At 46.5% G+C, this 19081-nt stretch overlaps 3 protein-coding genes across 8 annotated transcripts in view; 1 reads left to right on the top strand and 2 right to left on the bottom strand.

The window, feature by feature from the left end:
• Positions 1 to 141: 141 nt before the first annotated feature.
• Positions 142 to 8751, bottom strand: syngr1b (synaptogyrin 1b). Of its 2 annotated transcripts, none has more exons than XM_088419902.1 (4): positions 8008 to 8751; positions 3871 to 4108; positions 2891 to 3036; positions 142 to 1897 (listed from the first exon to the last, which is right to left on the bottom strand). In XM_088419902.1, exons 1-4 carry the CDS (start codon positions 8107 to 8109, stop codon positions 1697 to 1699), a joined length of 687 nt encoding a protein of 228 aa, XP_088276028.1. In that variant the 5' UTR covers positions 8110 to 8751; the 3' UTR covers positions 142 to 1696. The 2 variants fall into 2 exon arrangements, with proteins under 2 accessions (XP_088276028.1, XP_088276029.1); XM_088419903.1 differs by lacking the exon at positions 142 to 1897 and adding an exon at positions 2419 to 2679 and having other exon boundaries at positions 8008 to 8750.
• ift27 (intraflagellar transport 27 homolog (Chlamydomonas)) overlaps positions 8139 to 19081 on the top strand; it is a 13579-nt gene continuing 2636 nt past the window's right edge. Inside the window, exons 1-7 of one of the 4 annotated variants that reach the window (XM_088419899.1) lie at positions 8139 to 8315; positions 9793 to 9872; positions 11026 to 11085; positions 11696 to 11755; positions 11823 to 11940; positions 12394 to 12503; positions 12752 to 12851. In XM_088419899.1, coding sequence (XP_088276025.1) covers positions 9828 to 9872; positions 11026 to 11085; positions 11696 to 11755; positions 11823 to 11940; positions 12394 to 12503; positions 12752 to 12851 — 493 coding nt within the window. In that variant the 5' untranslated portion in view covers positions 8139 to 8315; positions 9793 to 9827. Of the gene's footprint in view, positions 8316 to 8396; positions 9001 to 9792; positions 9873 to 11025; positions 11086 to 11695; positions 11756 to 11822; positions 11941 to 12393; positions 12504 to 12751; positions 13081 to 19081 lie in introns of those variants that run through there. The other 3 variants (XM_088419900.1, XM_088419898.1, XM_088419901.1) reach the window with 3 other exon arrangements.
• The window catches only part of cacng2b (calcium voltage-gated channel auxiliary subunit gamma 2b), a 21250-nt gene continuing 19661 nt past the window's right edge, over positions 17493 to 19081 (bottom strand). For both annotated transcript variants that reach the window (XM_088419897.1, XM_088419896.1), the window contains one exon: positions 17493 to 18552. In XM_088419897.1, coding sequence (XP_088276023.1) covers positions 18023 to 18552 — 530 coding nt within the window. In that variant the 3' untranslated portion in view covers positions 17493 to 18022. The remainder of the gene's footprint in view (positions 18553 to 19081) is intronic.

Below are 19081 nucleotides of genomic sequence, written 5' to 3'. Positions count from 1 at the left end.
ATAAAGCACTTTTAATTTGGGAGAAACTCTCATAAAATATTACATTTACTCGAAATTAGGTTGAAAATCGATCCAAGATAGTGTTAGAGCGCCTTACAGTACGATTTAACGGTATAATAAATTCATGACAATCATAATAAATCACACGGAAACGTTTTTATTCCCATTGGTTGAAAGCAACAACATCCAAAACATACATGTATCCTTTTTCAAGTAGCTAACATTCCTTATTTTAACATAGTCGACAGGCAATATCACGCACGTCTAAGTCTACACATTTGCACGGTATAAAGTACACATATTTATGTGTAAATACTTGGATAGTTTGGTCAGGTTTTTTTTTTGTCAACTCTCATTTTTACCATCCCAAAATCAAACCATTTTCTCACGCAACAGAAAAGCTTGAGGCATACAGATCACCAAAATTCAAACTTCCTTCTATTGTCTTTTTTTCTGATTTAGAATGCCTTAAAATAAAGTATCATTTCAAACATTGATATACTGAACTGTTTATTGATTTAAACCATTTATATATTTGATTTAAAATGCAGCAATGCAGTTCCGTACTTTGGCTGTTCGTGATGAAGTTAGCGTTGAGTCAGCTGGGTATGTTTATTTCAATAACACATTTATTTCAATTTGTTTTGATGTAGATATTTCCAGATTTTCTTTTTTTTCTCTCAACAAACTCATTCCGCTTATGAAGCGGGTCAAAAGGTGCAACCATCGACAAAATCACCTTAGCCCAATTTGTGTCCACATTGCAAACCGGTTTGAAAGTGGAAGCGGTCCTTTTTCACAGGTGAATCCTCAAATTCATCCAATGGCAATTTTAATCCGGACCGTTTTATGTTCACATTGAAAAATTGGTGCGAAAACGTTTGAAAATAAAGTACAAAAGTAATCAATTGCTTTGGGTAATCAAGTAACGAAGAAAAAAATGACAAATTCTTACATTGTATAATATTATATATTGCTCTATTAGCTTCTCAACGTATTTATACATTAATGATATCATTGTTATACAAAAAATATACAACTAAGTTCCTGACCCGATAAAAAATGAAAAAGTATGTCATATTATTTTTGTGGCATATGGATCGGAAGAAAAAAACAAATCACCTCTTTGCCACTTGCTGTGGACTGAAAACGACATGGCGGTCGCCGGCGTAACAGCCGATGGGATCTCAGCTGTTCTTCTGAGTTTGATGGTGTGACATTGGCAAGCTGAGCCCCGAGCAAGTGTACTTTGAAATATGACGAGCTAGGGAATGTTATTGATTTGAAAACGTTGCAAAAGACTTCGAGTGGAAATCCAGCCATTTTTTTTCACTCGTCTCAGAATGGCGTTTTGATCAATACCGCGTTCACGGCAGGGGTCCCCAAACTTTCTATCGCCGAGGGCAACGCCCGACCGGGGGTAACATCAAGAGCGGCCGGGGGCGGGAGCGTTTCGAAGCGCGCAATTAAGTTCACGCGAATTAAGTTCACGCGAATTAAGTTCACGCGATTGGGTTTCGAACCGATTCGCAATGCGAACGCAACCAGATCCGGGCTCCTTTTTCTTTCTGAATCCCGATCAAACCAAAAGCTACCGGCGACGGTGTCGGACTTGACCGGGTGTGCGAAAAGTGACTGAAAATAAAATCAAAAAGGGCCCCCCCCCCCCCCGTTTTTTATCTACCTGCGCTATCCCTCAGTAGTCCTGGCGCTGGTATCCGGCGGTTGCGTCGAAAACGCCGGCCGGCGGGCTCTCCGGGTCGCCGTCGCCGCCGAGGGAGGTGTAGGGCCCGCCGCCGGGCGCCGCGTCCTGGCCGGGGTCCGCGTAGTCCTGCGAGAAGAGGGCCGAGTCGGACCCCAGCTTGTAGCGCCGGTAGCCCAGGTAGGCCTGCGCCGCCTTGGGGTGGCGAATAAACCGTGCAAAGCGAAAGCCATGGGAGAAGAAGAAGAAGTGTTAGAAAGAGGGGAGGAGGAAAATAGAAAAGCTCGGAAAAGGGGATCGGTTGTTAGCCCATGTTTCTTGAGCTTCTTTGGCACTGGTAAGAAAATGTTCAAAAAAGGGATTAGTCACAAAAACAAAGCCCCCCCCCCCCAAAAAAAAAAGACTATTTCAAGCGAAGAGAACTTGCAAATTTGCTATTTTAGTCTCAAACCTTGTCAAACCAAGTCATCGTTTGCATTTTGCGGGCCACGTAAAATGATGTGGCGGGCCGGCTTTGGCCCCCGCCTGTCAATACGGGGAGGGGAAAAAAGTATCGGGACAGCTACTGGAAGCAAAGGTGAAGAAAAATGCCGCGCGTTTGGTTTGGACCACAGGTTTTGGACACCTGTGGTCCGGTATGGCCCGAGGGCGGCCCGCCATCCACTTTTTTTGCAAAAAATACAAACGGATGAAAACAGATGATAGATGAAAACACGTGGATTGTCCGGCTTTTATTCATGTTCCACAAGCAGAAAACGAATCCCAAAACCATAAAGAACAAATTACGCTGAAGAAAATGGGTCGACTTGCCCTTCAAGCTTCGGAAAATGCTGCAACTATCTTCTACGCGCACGCGTGCGCCTAAAAAACAAGCATCAGACAAGCGGTTGATGAGGCTGAGGCGGGAACAGCTTGGTGTATTCCTCTTCAAAGGACACGTTCTTAAACTTCTCCATGGAAAACAGAGCCTGGGCGCCCTGTCGGAATAACATGCGCGTCATACGCGGAGCCGCCCAGCGCTTCCTTCTGCTGTTCGGACGCAAAAGTGATCGGAAGGAAGGGGGCGGGGGACGACCCGTCGTCAGCGCGCATTTGCCATCGTTTCCTCTGGATTCCCTTCGGCCGACTGAATACCTTCCAAATCAAAGCCCGCATCAATGAGGTCAATTCAAGCGAGGGGCGGCCTACCCAAGTGAAGATGGAGAAGAAGGAGAAGGTGATGGCGGCTCGGGCGGCGTCCCCGCGCTCCCTCAGCGGGTCGTCGTCCTGGTCGGTGGCCTGCCACTGATTGGCCAGAAAGCAGAAGCCCACGAACCACATGAAGGACCAGAAGGCTGCCAACAGAAGTCACGTGTCCGGTCAACGGGAAGCGGAACACGTGTGCGTGCACGCGACCGCTGCGTTTGCATTTCCCCAATTTAAGGGGACGGTAAGGGTGGGAAACAACAGACGCTTTTTAGAGGCTTGATGTCTGTCACGGGTTCGTATTCGCTAGGCCGCCGAACAAATCTTCTGCCTGAGGGGGCCGCTGCAGACATTCCCAACAAACAGCGCCATAAGAGCACGGTTACCCCCGGGTGAAAACCTCACCGACAAAAAACTGAGCAAACCAAGAGGTCATCGCAAACTCAAAACCAAAAACACCTTACAAGAGAGAAGCGCGCAAGAAAAAAGAAGCAAACAAGAAAAAACACGGAAACCAGAAAAAAGAACAAACGGAAAAAAGACGCAAGGAAAGAGAAGCAAAGCAAAAATGCAAACGAGAAAAAAGGAGGATATAGGAAAAAAGATGCAAAAACTCAAAAACAAAAAGCCCTCACGAGAAAACGGGAAAAAAGACAAAAGCCAAGAAAAAGAGGCAATCGAGAAAAAGAAAGAAACAAGAAAAGGACGCAAACGTGAAAAAGAAGCAAACAAGCAAAAAGACGCAAACGAGAAAAAAAAGCAACCCGGAAAAAGGAAGCATACAGGAAGAAAGGATGCAAACGAGAACAAAGACGCAGAGGAGGAAAAGGAAAGACAAATAAAGTTGATTTTCCTTGTTTGCTCCTTTTGCGCGCGCTTCTCTCTCGTTAGGTGTTTTTGTCGACCTTTTTATTGGTTGCCGAGTTTCTCGTTTGCGCGAGCGCAGCCGGGGAAAGGCCGTTCGGCTCCAAGCCGACACGTACCCGAGACGGCGACGTCGGCCAGCACCGCCTTCTTGCGGTCCTTGACGCCGCTGATCTGCGGGAAGTAGACGTCCAGGGCCAGGAAGGCCACGCAGCACAGGAAGGCCACGGAACCCATGAAGACGGCGTAGTTGCAGGCGTTCTGGTTCTGGTTGAAAATGCAGTACTCCTGCACCTGGTCGGGTCTGTTGACGTAGCCCTCGTTGGCCACGCAGCCGAAGATGACGATGGAGAAGAGCTGCCGACAAAACGGCAGTTCTCATTCGCCCTCCGGTATCGGCGGCCGGTGTCTGCGGCCTTACTGAGTACCCGGACACCTTCAGATGAGACTCATGCCGAGAGCCGCTACCGCGACCTAGCTTCCGCGTATTCCGTTATATTTACTCAGGCGTCTTATGTGTAATACGGTATACGATTTGTGCAATATACGTTGCGTTAGATAATAAACATAAATCGCACATTTATATCTTGATGAAGAAAGCGCTTTGCATGACCCCAAACTAAACTTAAGTCAACTTACATGCTTTCTATCTATCTATCTATCTATCTATCTATCTATCTATCTATCTATCTATCTATCTATCTATATCTATATATATATATATATATATATATATATATATATATATATATGTATAAATATATATTTATATATATGTATATATATATATATATATATACACACACACACACACTAACAGATTCTTAAGTTCCTTTGGGACAAACTTTGTTAACTTCCTGCCTTTCCTGAACGCAACAAAGCAACCTCGTCACTGCTCATTGGAACGGAACAAAGCCGACGCATTCTTGGTTTGCGCTAAGCCGAGCATGTGACGTTTTAGTCCGGGTCGGCGCGGTCACACCGGGTCTTCTTGCCGTACCAACTACGAGAAATAAAAATCACAAGACTCCCGGCGAGGAAGAAAGGAACTCCTGTGGAGGACCACATGCGGGCCTTCCGTCTTGTGACCCACAAGAGGGACGGCCGCGCGAGCGCGTGTTCCTTAGAAGTCCACCCCTGACTCGAAAGCAAGTCCTTTAGCTACGGCTAACATTGTATGTACTTATTCCCATCAAAACACATATGTAACATCGCACTTTGGGCTGTCGCGTCTCACGTTGGCATTTTTAGCGCGCCGTTTGCGCTTTAGCAATGACATCACGCAGGAAGCACTTGAAGTGACCCTAAACTAAACTTAAGTAAATGTACACGATCAAAATAATCCCCAAAAGAAATATTATTGTTCCCGCGGACTTGGAAATAATTCCCGGATCACTTAAAATGTCAAATAAAGACGTCCAAATTAAACGACCTAAAAAGGTGTCTGTCTCTCTCTGCACTCACATCAACACAGCAGCGCCATCTCAAGGCAAATGAGTGGACCACATTCATATTGTCAACCGCTAAATTATTTGATTCATTCAAATGATTTCGGAGTATTTTTTAAAATTATTTTCATGATATATTTTGATTGTTATGCACTCATGTAATTTGATGCACGTTTTAATGATTTTGATGCATGTTTATATTTGAATAATATTCATGTAAAAGTGTTGAGGTGCCTTTTGGGGGCCTTAGAACAGATTAGGCTATTTACCACCCCGACGTCAACTACGACATGCGAGTGCTAACAAACGTTAGCACGTAGCTGACAGAATGTGGGCGCCACGATTTGCTTATGTGTTGCTAACCGCATTCTACTGACAAAGTCGCACGTTACCAGTCGCTAGCCGTATTGCTAACCCTAATCAGAGAAAAATAACCTGTGCGGAGAATTTCTTTCGAAATCGAGGCTTAGCAGTAAGAAAGTTAGCATAGTGACGCTTTTTCGTTGGCTTTCTGCGATGCTAAAGTTAAGCTACCGGGTGAATTTAGAGCTGCGTTATATATGCTCTCAGCATTTCTAAAAAAAAAAAATAAATAAATATAAGAAAAAATATAAGAAAAAATATATCCCCAAAATATTAGTCAATAAAACAAGAAATGTTGAAAATGTTACAAAATAACAGGCAAGAATATGCACACAACGTACAAATATTAGATGACACATGTACAAATATCGTGAAAAATACTACAGTACAGGAAAATGATTATTAATACAAAATATTAAACACAACAATGCATAGAAATAACATGAGACCAAATTTGACAAAATAATACAAATGATTAGCCAGGACAAAAAAATGGAGTATGAGATTAAAATAGACAAATATTAAAAATATCTTTCAAATGATCCATCACAAAAAAGTTGATAAAGTCATGCAACAGAGTAGACAAAAAATGCAAAAATATCAAATGACTTATTGTTATTATTATCATCGAATAATACATTCATATCTGTTTATTTTCATATCTATTTATTCATCAATTTAATTGTGAATAAATGTATTTTCCAGATTGATCCTAGAACTCAACCCCTGAGTCGTCATTGATACTGATACCACTCATACTTTTGATGATCCCTAAAAAAATGACTGGTTTAAAAAAAATGTTGAGATGTTAGCATTCCTCCTTACCATTTTCTGTCCTTCCAACGTGTAATTTCTACATCATAATTGTAAAACTGCCTATACTAGTGTCGGCCGCCACGACAATTACCGATACCTTGAAATAAGGCCGGGTATCGGCCTGATATCCATACATGCTCGCCGTAAATTAAATATGTAAAGATCAGATCCAAAGAGACGGTAAAACTTCTCATTGGAATCGCTCATTCGGTTAGGTGCTGCTGTTTTGGTTAGCAACCGCTGTGACAAAAGAAGAAGTGATCAAAGAGGCGGGGGCCAACTAAGAGCCCATATCTCGGAAACGCCGGCGCAGAGAAATCCACGTTTCACTCATAATACTTCACGCTTCATCGAGCGGTTACATGACTCCTAACCAGCCCACCCCACCCCACCCCACCCCCGCCCCCTCCTTCCCCCCAAATTGACTCTAAGGCAATAAAAGTTGCTGTAAACACATCAAGGCTGCTGGTCATAGGACTTGACTACATCCCGTGATGGTGAAAGCTCAAAAATAAAGAAAAACACAATCCTTAAGTTTCAGTTCATTGTGACATACGTAGCAAAAAGGAAAACAAAACGTCTACGCCAGGGGTGTCAAACTCATTTTTATCGTGGGCCACATTGTAGTTATGGTTTCTGTCAGAGGGCCGGAATAAATCCAAATCTAGTCGAAAGAAGCATCCTTAACATTGATTGAAAATGGGCTTAAAAATAGAAAAAAAGTGTCTAATAAATGCCGTTTTCGCTTGTTTACATCCCTACCTAGTTTTGAAATCGATAAAAACTGTTCATAAATAGATCTGGAACAGATTTTTTTTTTAACACAAACTGCAAGTCAAACTTGAAAACTTGAAATCAAATCAGCATTAGGCGGGCCGCATAAAATGACGTGGCGGGCCGGTTGTGGCCCCCGGGCCTGGAGTTTGACACCTGCGGTCTACGCCATTTCAAGTGGAATTGCGATGACTCTGCATTGGGGGCGGGGGGGGGGGGGGGGGGGGCTCTCCACTTGTAAACCATACTGTTGAATCTGAGCGTGTAGGCGTTTGCTTACAAATGTTATTACTAAAAACGTTCAGTCTGCGTTAATGGCATGGAAACATGCCGTTTAAAAAGATGTTTTAAATAAAGACGAGCATAGAACATAATCGCATGTAGCATCTCCGATGCTACGACCCGCTGTTTATAATCCCGCAGCCTCCACGTGACAAAAATGACATTTCTAACCATTATTTCTCGGTGCGGTTTACGGTCGGAAAAATACGTCGAGCGGTCCCTCCGTTCTGCGTTGCAAAACCCACCCAGGGTTAAAACGCACTGTTTCGGCCAATCAACTATGTCAAAGTGTGGGTGAGGAGCTTCAATCAGACCGCAGCCTTATCCGAGAGAAAAGTGCGCTTTGTCGCCACCTTGTGGCACCCGTGTGCAATTTGCCAACATAGCGAGCCACAATTGATCGAAGTCGTCCATTTATTACAAACGACAACTCGCGTAACGCCACGGAGATTCCATTGGCGCTCTCCTCCCATTCTGCCGTGTTTGTTTACTGCCGCCCTTCACAGGAATCCCGCGTGAAAATGGTCATTGAAAGAGCTGGAAAAAGGAATACGGTGCTAATAGGAAGCTCACCCACGACACGATGCGCAGTATGGTCTGAGGCTGCTGGAAGAAGGTGACCGGGTCGAAGGCTCCTCCGGCTTTCCCGGCTCCGTACGCCTGCATCCCCTCCATGGCGCCCCCCCGCCCCCCTCGCCTGCTCGGCTTTGGTCCTCTCCTCTCCTCTCCTCTCCTCTCCTCTCCTCTTCGGGCTCACTGCTTGGTCGAGCCCCGGACAAATCCCCCCAGCTAGTGTACTCGCGCCCTCTTCCTTTTCTCGTTTTCTTTATATTTGATTTGGAGTAGATTTGCCCACTGCAAATCACCGCGTTGGGCGAAAGGTGAGCGCGATGGACGTGTCCTTCTCTCCGGATCGCGTGAACGCGCAAGCCGGTGTCACGCCCGGGACGCGCAAAGCGGGAGCGCGCACGTTCTCACATGAGGTCACGCGCTCGTTTGCTCGCGTCGCCGTCCATATACTTGCTGAATTGTTATGATTGCGTCGCCGTTCATATACTTGCTGAATTGTTATGATTGTTTTGAAATAACTGGCGTTCACCACACGACGAAGCCGAATCATTAACCATCCCTTTCGCGCGCCGGTCGACGCGCGAACGCTACGACGTAATCTGCCGTTCTTTGTGGTCTCCGGGAACACGCCGAAGAACGATCTGCCTCTGGGCGTATGATAGTTTAATACTGACCAAGATTAACGTCATACATGTCATATTTATAACGAGGGTTTCGAAACTAGGCGGCGTGTCGGGCTAGCGTGGCCCGACAGTCAAAACCAAGGGCGAAGTGGCTTTCGAATTGCAACCAATGACAACGTGCCTCCGCGCCTGCGCAACCTTCAATGTAACCAATGAGATATCGCCGTGAGCGGTTGCTAAGAGACGTGTCGCCGAGGCGTTTGGAAGAAAACATGTTGGCAAAGCATTCAAATCAAGCTACTTGGGAATAGACAAAGTCTTCATTCGGCCCTGGTGCTCATGGTGAGGTTGAGGGCGAGGTGTCTGCTGGTCGGTACGTGAAGTTTAACTTGAGCTATTGTACGTTTGAGAAGCAAAGTAGTAGTTACTTTTCTTTTTTTAGACTTGAGCGTTGCGGAAGCCCGAAAGCTAGCTAGCTGTCGTGCTAATAATGAGCCAAGCATGGGATTTGACGTATTGTTTTACTCGGCATCTACATGTTAGCTTTCAGCGGGTTCTTGCTGATGTTTTTTTTCAGTCGACCTTCATCGAGCCAAGCCACAAACCAAAACCAAGCAACCAAACAAAAACACCCTCCAATCTACCAAATGAAAACGTCACACAGTGAAATCATGAAGACGGTTCAACAGTTTTTATTTTTATTTTTTTTAACCCCAGTAACATCAATCAGATGAAAATGTTCCCAAACCGGGTCAATTTTCCTTTCTTTGCAACAACGGACGACGCTCGACTAACAATTGCAGTTGACCGCACAGGTCCAGACTGACTTCGAAAATCAAGATATTATTTTTGAAATATATTGCCTTTATTTGTAGTATTTAACCCGCATGTGTCAAACGGCGGTCCTTTGGGGCCGGTACCCTGCACGTTTTTCTCCTCAAAACACCTCATTCGAACGATTAGCTCATCGGCGAGCTTGAAAATGATCCTAATCATTTGAATCTGCTGTGTTTGTGAGAGAAGGATGGAAAACACGCAGCATACGGGCCCTCCGGAACTGGAGTTTGATGCCTAGGATTTAAACAAACAACAACAAAACAAAACCGAGCTAGCGCTGATGTCGTCAACCATTTGATATGATCTTGTTTCTTCATTGCTCCCGCAGGAGACCCAGCAGTGGGCAAAAGTGCTCTCTCGCAGATGTTCCACAGTGATGGCACTCTTTTTCAGAAAAACTACAGCATGGTAAGAGCATGTCACGTCATTCCTGAAATTATTTACGGTTGACTTTGACTTTGTGGCAATGCCGTTGTCCTCATTTTCAAATCATGCTGTGAAAAAAAACAAAATGCTGTTTTTTTACGGTAAAACCTGTTTTTTACGGTAAAAGTATTGATCGAATTGATTTTACACAGTTAAAAAAAAACAGTTTTTACAGTAAAATATTGGAAACTTGGTTTCCAGAAAAGTACGGTAAAAAATGTATAGATACTGTCGGTTTTACACGGTACACTGTCAAGAAGCATTTGCTTTTACGGGAAGATACCGGCTATTTGGTTTCTTGAAAAGTACCGTTAAATTATGCTAACAGGTTTTCCACATTTACGGTAAAACTTCAGTCGACTGGGTTTATTATGGAGTAAGCATGTTTAACAATTCATATGAGTGCAGTTCTTTAAGACTACGAGCGCGCTAGAAACCACTTCACGTCTTTGGAGATTACGGCTGATTTAAAAACACACAGCTGTGATTCAAAACTCGCCTTGCGTTGTCAATCTTCCTCGAACGGTGTTGGATTAAAAAAAAAAGTCTAATACTTAATTTACCATTTTATAGACTCATCCATACTTTGGGCTTTCATTTTTGGGGAAAAAAAGTGCGTCTTATATTTGGGAATTGGGGTCATTTAGATGGGATGAAATGTTAAAGTTCCTAAGCCGAAAATCTCAAACCTACACCCGCACCGAACGCCAAGCCCCTAACTCTTAACCCCAAGCTCCCAGACATTTGTCTTCAATCTGCTTGTGAGACGCCAAAAGCAAGCGCCGGCTTGGTGACTGCGAAGGCCGGCGCGGGCTGGCGGCCGTTCCGCTCACGTCCCCCTTTTTGCGGAAAATGTCAGGTGGGCCCTTAGTCGGGTCTTACACGGGGCCCTCGCCGGCGTTCCGGAGACAGGCTTTCTGCACATCATGCTAGCTAGTGTGGCCATGTCTATGTGTGCGCGTCTGTGTGTGTAAAATGTGATTTGGACTCCTGCCTTCCTCCTGCGAGCCAATTTTGAGCATTCCGATTGACAAAAGTTAGTGTTCCTTTCCTCAATTCTTTTCTTCAGCCTTTTCCATGAAAAAAAATGTAGTCCTCTTCAGTAGGGTTACTGTTGACGTCTTTTGTTTCACAGACAACAGGAGTGGAGCTGCTCATCAAAAGCGTCAACATCCCCGAGAGCAGCGACACCGTGGTGAGCCTCGAATAACCATGCTCTATCTATCTATCTATCTATCTATCTATCTATCTATCTATCTATCTATCTATCTATCTATCTATCTATCTATCTATCTATCTATCTATCTATCTATCTATCTATCTATCTATCTATCTATCTATCTATCTATCTATCTATCTATCTATCTATCTATCTATCTATCTATCTATCTATCTATCTCTATCTATCTATCTCTATCTATCTATCTATCTATCTATCTATCTATCTATCTATCTATCTATCTATCTATCTATCTATCTATCTCTCTATCTCTCTATCTCTCTATCTCTCTATCTCTATCTCTCTATCTATCTATCTATCTATCTATCTATCTATCTATCTATCTATCTATCTATCTATCTATCTATCTATCTATCTATCTATCTATCTATCTATCTATCTATCTATCTATCTATCTATTTAAATGTGAATATGTATATGTGTATATGTGTGTAAGTATGTACATACCCATCTATATACGAATGTATACCGTGACATCCTTTTTCAGTTGACAGCAAGTGACAAAATGGCCGCCCCCCCGTAGATGGGGGGGGTCCAAGTACTAGTTGTGTGTTTTTCAATCCAGGAGCTTTACATCATTGACTCTGCGGGGAAGGAATCCTTGGTGGAAGCCAATGAGAAAATGGTGAGACGCGACTGTTATTTGAGGCCTTTGCCTTCACGTAATCTGACGGGCCGTCTGGTGTGCGCAGTGGGGGGAGCCGTCCCTGCTGTGCCTGGTCTTCGACCTGACCAGCGAGCGCTCCTTCGGCAGCTGCGCTCGCTGGACGGAGCGGGTCCGCGCCCGCCGCGGGGGTCTCCACCTTCCCGGTAAAATCGACCGTCCTCGCTCATTGGCTCCCCAGCTGGCTGGGAACAGGATAACAACAGCATCAGTTACTCTTTGTCGCCCGATAGCTTAAAAAAGGAACTTTCTTACTTTGTTGATGACTTTTCTTGAGGAGGTAAATACGTTTGGATTACCAGTCACTTTGTTAGTTATACTCAGCAGATAACGAATTCCCTACTTAACATCGAAAGGACGCCCGTTTTTTCCCATCTCATTGCAAGCGGTTGTATGAGTGACACAACCAGTTTGATTTCAAACTAACATTTTGACATTCTGACCTTGTTTTGTTTTTGTTTGTTTTTTTACTTTCAAATGAGAATATCCAGCGTTTCCTCATGTTAACGTCAGAATTTTGACTTGTGAATTTTGAGTGCGAATCCTGACTATAAAATGAGGATTCTCACTATTGGGAAATGCGTGCGCGTTTTTGTCAGGGGTTCTGGTGGGCAACAAGTGTGACCTGTCAGCCAGGAGAGAGGTGCGAACGGCCGCGGCCCAGGAGTGGGCCCGGAGCCAGGGGCTGGAGTACCACGAAACCTCCGCCGTGAGTGCGCGCATTCTCTAGTCTAGCCGCATCATTGGCTACAGCCGCACCAACCGCTCCCAAGTTCCATTCTGCATTCTCAATGTTTTATCGTATTTCTCCCTTTTTGACTTCAATTTGGCCGCGTTTCACCAAAGCGGGAGTATAAGTCTACCCCCGAATATCACGGCTGCCCAAATCAAACCCACCGCGCGTGTTATTAAAGTGAGGCAATTATACAGCGGCGTGACGTGTCATCTCCGTTGCAGAAGGAGATGGAGAACTGCGAGGCCCCGCTCCTCAGCTTAGCCCGGGCCTTCCACTCCCTGTACCAGGAACGCAGAGAGGCCACGCAGAACCTGCGCCCAGGCTAGATGCACGCACACGCACACGCACACCTACTGAAAAGATTTTCATAGCCACGCAAATTGTGTACGTCTTTTTATGCTATGCGCTGATGATGGGCCGGGCGCGAATGGAGTAAAGGCAACTTCTGTGCGTGCCATCCATCTGGTCTATTTTCCCCACTGTAAGGGGTGAGGGTTAGGTTAGGGAAAAAAAACAGAACTCTACGGCCGAGTAAATGCTTCCATTTTTACCTCTGCGTGTCAGTTGTAGATGCATTTTTTTACACTTTGACTTTTAGTACATCAAATTTTTCGAACCCGTTTGAAGTTTTCCTACGCTGTAGTATATGCTACAGTTTTGAAGCCATTTATATGGGGTCAAGATGTAAAAACCTCGAGTTTTCGTAAAAGAAAGCGCCACCTTGTAAAATAAATCCAGAAACCGTTTTTGAAACGGACAAAACGATACATTTGAAGGTTGACGGTTGCAATTAAGTTTAATATTGAATTGACTCATACTGTTTGACATTCCTGATTTGTCTTGGCATCGATCGAAACTGTCATTTAATGTACACGGAGGTATTTGTTTTTCCCCATTCTTCAGATAATACTTTCCACATTATTTCTGACTGAAAATGGTTTTGTTTTGAGTTCCTTTAGCGCGGCTCCATCTAGCGGCTGCATAACGCAAGCCCGGCCACTACTGTCGCTTCAATTCTACGCGCCTTCTAATGCGCTGCGCCCTATATCGACGAAATTGGAAAATTGGACGAAAGTGGAAAATACGCCATCTATCTCTATCTCTCAAAATGGGTCAAACTTTTTTAAACTTGGCTTTCAAGCCAAAGTTAGGATTTCAGGTTAGTCTTTCGAAACTGAATGAGGACTTTAAGTTTGATTGGGAACGTGTTACCGCCGCCGGTTCCCTTTTTGGCTCATCTGCTGTCAATCGCGGCGCAATTTGCCAAGACGCGCCTGTATAAAACTCCGGCAAATAAAAGCGTAGGAAGATCTGCAAAAGGTTCCACGCTCCGACGACCGACCGCGAGCGGCCGTCCCGTGGCTCCGCGCCTGCGTCTTTCTCTCGGGACGAAACGCAAAGGGGGAAAAAAAAAAAAGAAGCATTTCTTGTCGGCGGCGGCGAATGGAACCGACCGGTGTTTGGTGAGGTTGACCGGTCGGTAATATTCACGCGCACCAAACGGTAGCAACCGCAGCTATCCGCGATTTCTTTTGGAATCTTTAATAAGGTTCCAAGAGCCAGCGTGGGCCGCAGTCTGCCCGCTTATTGCTTCGGGGAGCGTTTCTTTATTAAATGGGCCGCTCGCCCGTCTAGCCTGAGACGCGGCGCATCGTCGTCAGCCCAAAGGACAAGTCGAGATTGTTGACCGCTCGATGGATGGCGTGAGTCGTCGCGTAAGAAATATGAAAATGAGAGATTTCGGGGGACAACTTCTAGCCCCCGGCTTTGGGAATGGGGATCTGGAGCGCGGAAGAGAATTGAGTTGTTTCTGACCAGCCTCGGCGGTTGTCAATTACGAGCAATCGTCAATGGAATAACCGCTTTGATCTTGTCGGTAAAAACCTCGAAAGTCGCACGGCGTCAAAAGATTAGCGGCTCGTCCGCGCGACGCCTGAAAATAGCCAGCGTTTCGGTCCGAGTATTTGAAAAATACCCACGTCTGATGAAAAAGACTACAGAATCGCACTTTTCCCTTGAATCCAATGGTTACGATTCCGGGTTTTTGATGTCGATTTCATCCGAGTAGAAGCGCTCTACGTTCCTCCCTTGAAACATCATGCGCATCCATCCCCATAAAACTTAAGTTCATAATACCACGTGACGTAAAAAGGAAACGCAGGGGAGACGGCCATCAACAGGGTATTTTTTCAAAATCGAATCAAAATGTCATAAAAAATATCAAATTTGGTCTCGGTACGACGCGGCGTGGACCATGTCTAAGTTTGGCGGCTAAAATGGCACAATTGAGTTAGCCCGGTCTGTTGGAAAGCGATCGGTAGGAACGGAAGGAAACGCGCGCCGGGTCGCTGGAGTCTGGGTATCTTTTCAGAAAAAGTCAACCCCGTTTGCAAAACTGTCATCTTCATGCCCCAGCTGGGGCTTTTTGATGCGTGATATCAAAGGGAAAGCATACAACAGCGGGCTAAAATATCGCATGGATTGTCAAAAGGTGACCGCGCTTGCTAACGGGAGGTGGAGAGGTGCACCCAGCAGGTGTCCAATTGGCCCGCGTTGGGCGCGTTTACCGCTTTTCAAAATTGCAAATCGTGGCGGTATTGGACAAAATGAGAACCAGATGCTTTATCGTGCATTTTCCCCGATTTTTGCACCAATTCTTTCAATGGCAACTCGCTAACGGGGCCCAATGGAAAGGTTCGTGTTGACATCCCAAAACCACCGGGTGGCAGTAGCGGCCAATTTCTGACACTGGCAAGACTCTCGACGACTGATGATTGGCTTAGCCTGGACTCCCATGATGCAAAAGTCTTCCAAAGTCATAATACTCTAATTATGAGATCGTAAATATTCCTCTTTCATATTTTAATATACAGCGTAGTTACTTTATCGCATTTTACAATTTTTGTACATAAAGGTTTCGCCCCCCTCCCAAAAAATATACGGACGGACGGACGGACGGGGCCGATGCCAGTGAAGATTCTGAGGGGCGGAAAGTCAAAATGTGCTTTTAATCGATGATGTCACGAGCCTTTCAAAGTCGGGCCGAGTTGGGAGACGATAAGGGGAAAAATCCCCGCCGAGCCGATGGGAAAATCGGCTGGCGCGGTATGCCCGCGTCGCCGCTCCGGCGGCGGGCGATGTGGAGCTGTTTGCGTCAGCCTATGTGGGCCGCGCCCCCCCCCCCCCCGCTCTGATCACAGCAGCACTGCAGAGAGACGCCGCCTCTGTGATCGCTGCATCGGGGGGAGAGCGGGCGGGCGGGCGAGCGAGCGGGCTCGGGGCGAGACAGGAGGCGTTCACTGCAGCAGGCCGCAGAGAGGAAAACGGCTCTGACATTTATTCCGCAGCTGAGGGCGCTCGCTGAAGGAAAAGGATTAGCGTAGCCGGAAAAACAAAGCGGTTTCCACCACAGACGACGTTATTTGAGGCTTTTTGTCACCGCAACTCAAGCGAGGATCGGCTCAATGTCAAAACAATAGAAAAACAATCGACGTCATCGTGGGCTCTCCGCATTTTCTTGTCTTCATCTCAATAAATGACACATTTGTTGCGGGCTAAGTGTGATTTCCCACATTGCGAGCGGTCGGCCAACGCCTCGCGGTCGTTCGTCCTTTTCCCCGCCACGCGGCTCCAGTTGGTTTGACCGCCAATTGACGCGCCGATTGGAAGTAAGGATACGGCCGACGTAAAAACGCACGTCTGCGCCTCAAACTTCCTGGAACGGCGTGGAATCAATTCATTTCCATTACGCTAGGTCCATTTTCCTTGTCGTCGTCAAACGGCGGGTCGGGCTCGGTCCTGGCCGTATATTAGCCGCTGGCTAGCGCAGCTCACGCGCTCCGTATAGGCTGGCGCCAAAATATATACTATACCAATTTTCATCGGGTAAACTTGCATTCTCGTTTGTTATGGATATTTGAATTTTGGACCCGCGCACCTTCTGAACTATGGCGACTCCAGCGACAGTCTTCTATTTTTCCCTTTCCTCGTTGATTATTGAATGATTTTTTTGAAGATGACGCCGAGACATGCGCTGTTCCCTACAGGGGGGTTCAATGTTTATTCATCATCCAAGTTCAGAATCATTCACTTTTGGCACCTTGAAAGACATTACGCTTGTTCAGTTTTTTTGTTGTTCGTTTTTCTTTGAAATTGTCATTCACAACAACACGACGCAAGAACAAGAAAAGAAACCCTCCAAAAATGAGACAAAATAAGACTAATATTCATCGTGGTAATAATAAGGCTGCGTGAGTTAGAAAATAAGAAGTGAAAGGATGAAAATGAACAACTTTTCAAAGCTCGAAGCCTCGAAATAGTCACCCCCCCCCCCCCCCCCAAAAAAAAAGCAAATAGTCAACCCCCCCCAAAAAAGCAAAGAAAAATGGAGGGAAAAAAGGGCAAATAAAGACACAGTACCGTAACATTAAGTTCTACTTTGCCTGCTGCCTTTTACGCGGCATTATTGTTCAAAAACAAGAGGTTCCTTCAAAGCGGATCGGGTGATTCGGATTGGCATGCATGTAAATTCTTTTTTTTTTTTTTTTTTTTTTCGCGGGGGGGGGGACTTCACCTCGTCTGTCGCATTGTCCGCAGTCGTCTTCATCGACGGGTTCAGAGCTTCGCTCCGTCCCCGCCCCCCGGCAGTTCATTGTTCCTGAACAAAGATGGCAGCCGGTCTTTTGGCGGAAGGCCAAAAGTTATCAATTGGTGTGCGCGTGTGCATGTGTGTGTTTTGTCGTACAAAAATGCGGTAATACTAACCGGCACGAAGCCTTATTCCCAGACAAATGTATCAGCTGGGTTTTAGCATCTCTCTTAGCATGGCTACTATGTATTTTTCTCATCGCACCAGGAAAGTCTGGTCATGATAAATGAACGGCTTTACTCGTGTTTGTTTCAGATATTCATCTATATATATATATATATATATATATATATATATATATATATATATATATATATATATATATATATATATATATATATATATATATATATATATATATATATATATATATGAATGGTCAGTACGTTTGCTTTTTTTTCTTTTTTGCTTTTTTCACGGCCTCTTAAGTGCTCCCTGCTAAAACGGTACACCGCAGCGGTTCACAGTATTTATGCAAATCAAGAAGAAAATCGGGAAGATATCGAAACCGGAGAGACAAACCGGGGGTCGCGGAGGGAAGGTTGCGGGAAAAAATGCCATTTTTCACCAGACCCAGGAAGAGTAAAAAATATAAAGTCGGCCTTTCGGACCTCCCCCCGGGTCCCGCTCCGGGCGCCGCCCCCCCGGGTCCCGCCCCCATCCCTACCCCTTCAGATCTTTACAAACATCAAATAGTTAAACAAGGGTAGATGGGGGGGAAAAATCATGCACGTTTCTTTCGCTTTTCTGCGCTTCTTACCGTCAAACAGAAAGCAAAGCGCCAGAGCCTCCGGCGGCCCTCCCGCAAGCCCCCCCCCCCCCCCCGCGGAAGCGTCCGTCATTTTCATACGGGCGTGGTGCGTCGATTGGCGGGGTTGCCGGAGTCTTTCGGGTCTTTCTGGATGCAGTTGTGGACCTGCAGGAAGTTGTGGTCCCTCTCGGTGGAGTTATAGGCGGCGGCGGCGGCGGGCGCGCCCGCCTGGCCCTTGGGCAGCGTGTACATGGACAGCTCGGTGGAGGGCAGCGTCCCGAAGGCCTTGAGGCCCACCGGCGAGGCCTCGCGAGAGTGCGAGGGGTCGGTGGAGCGGGACGAGGAGCGCGAGCGGCGCCGGTAGCGGTAGCGGTAGCTGGGGATGCGCGTGATGGCGGCGCCCTGGAGGTAGTCGGCGGCCCGCGCGCCCACGCGCAACTCCCGGTGGCGGTCGATAAACATGTGCACGGCCAGCACGCCCACCATCTCGGCCATGATGAAGGAGAGGGCGCCGAAGTAGAAGGACCAGCCGTAGGAGTAGCTGTTCTTCTTGGAGTCGCTCTTGGAAGGGTCGCCGGCGTTGGCCGATATGTACACGATGATGCCGATGATGTTGCTCAAGCCTGCGGCGGAGGGAGAAGAGCCAAACGTGGGACGAGGCCGTGAGGCCGGAGCGTCCTCGGCGGCGTCTCGGGAGCGCCCGTGGCCCACCCGTCGACCCTCCGGGGTTCGCCGGCTCCCTACCCGCGCCGCCGTCCTAATAATGTCCGAATATCCCGCTTTCGCGCGCGTTTGATTCCGGGGTTTGGGTATTTTCCCGAGTGTTTTTTCATTGTGTGTTAGAGAGAGAGCGAGAGAGAGAGCGAGAGAGAGAGCGAGAGAGAGACCCTCGCCGATGAATTTTAGTCCACGGTTTCCGCCCACAACTCTCAGGAAGCGCAAAGCGCATCCTAGGGGCAGGCCGCCGCGTCCGTCCGCGCCTCTCCCGAGAAATGCGAGCAAAGGCGCGAGGTGGACCGGATCCCGAGGACGGAAAGTCCGCCCGGGTCTTTCTCGAGGAATACGAAGACGTCGGTCTTGAAAATCCGACGGAAATCCTGGCCGACCTCCATGGAGCGCAGCTGCGGGAGGGGACCTCTTTCCCTCCAAGCC

This window comes from Hippichthys cyanospilos, chromosome 7 (assembly GCF_059441005.1).
Source record: "Hippichthys cyanospilos isolate Australia breed blue-spotted pipefish chromosome 7, RoL_Hcya_1.0, whole genome shotgun sequence".
NCBI lineage: Eukaryota > Metazoa > Chordata > Actinopteri > Syngnathiformes > Syngnathidae > Hippichthys > Hippichthys cyanospilos.
Note: the sequence above shows the minus strand (reverse complement) of the source record. Positions and strands in the feature narration are given on the sequence as shown.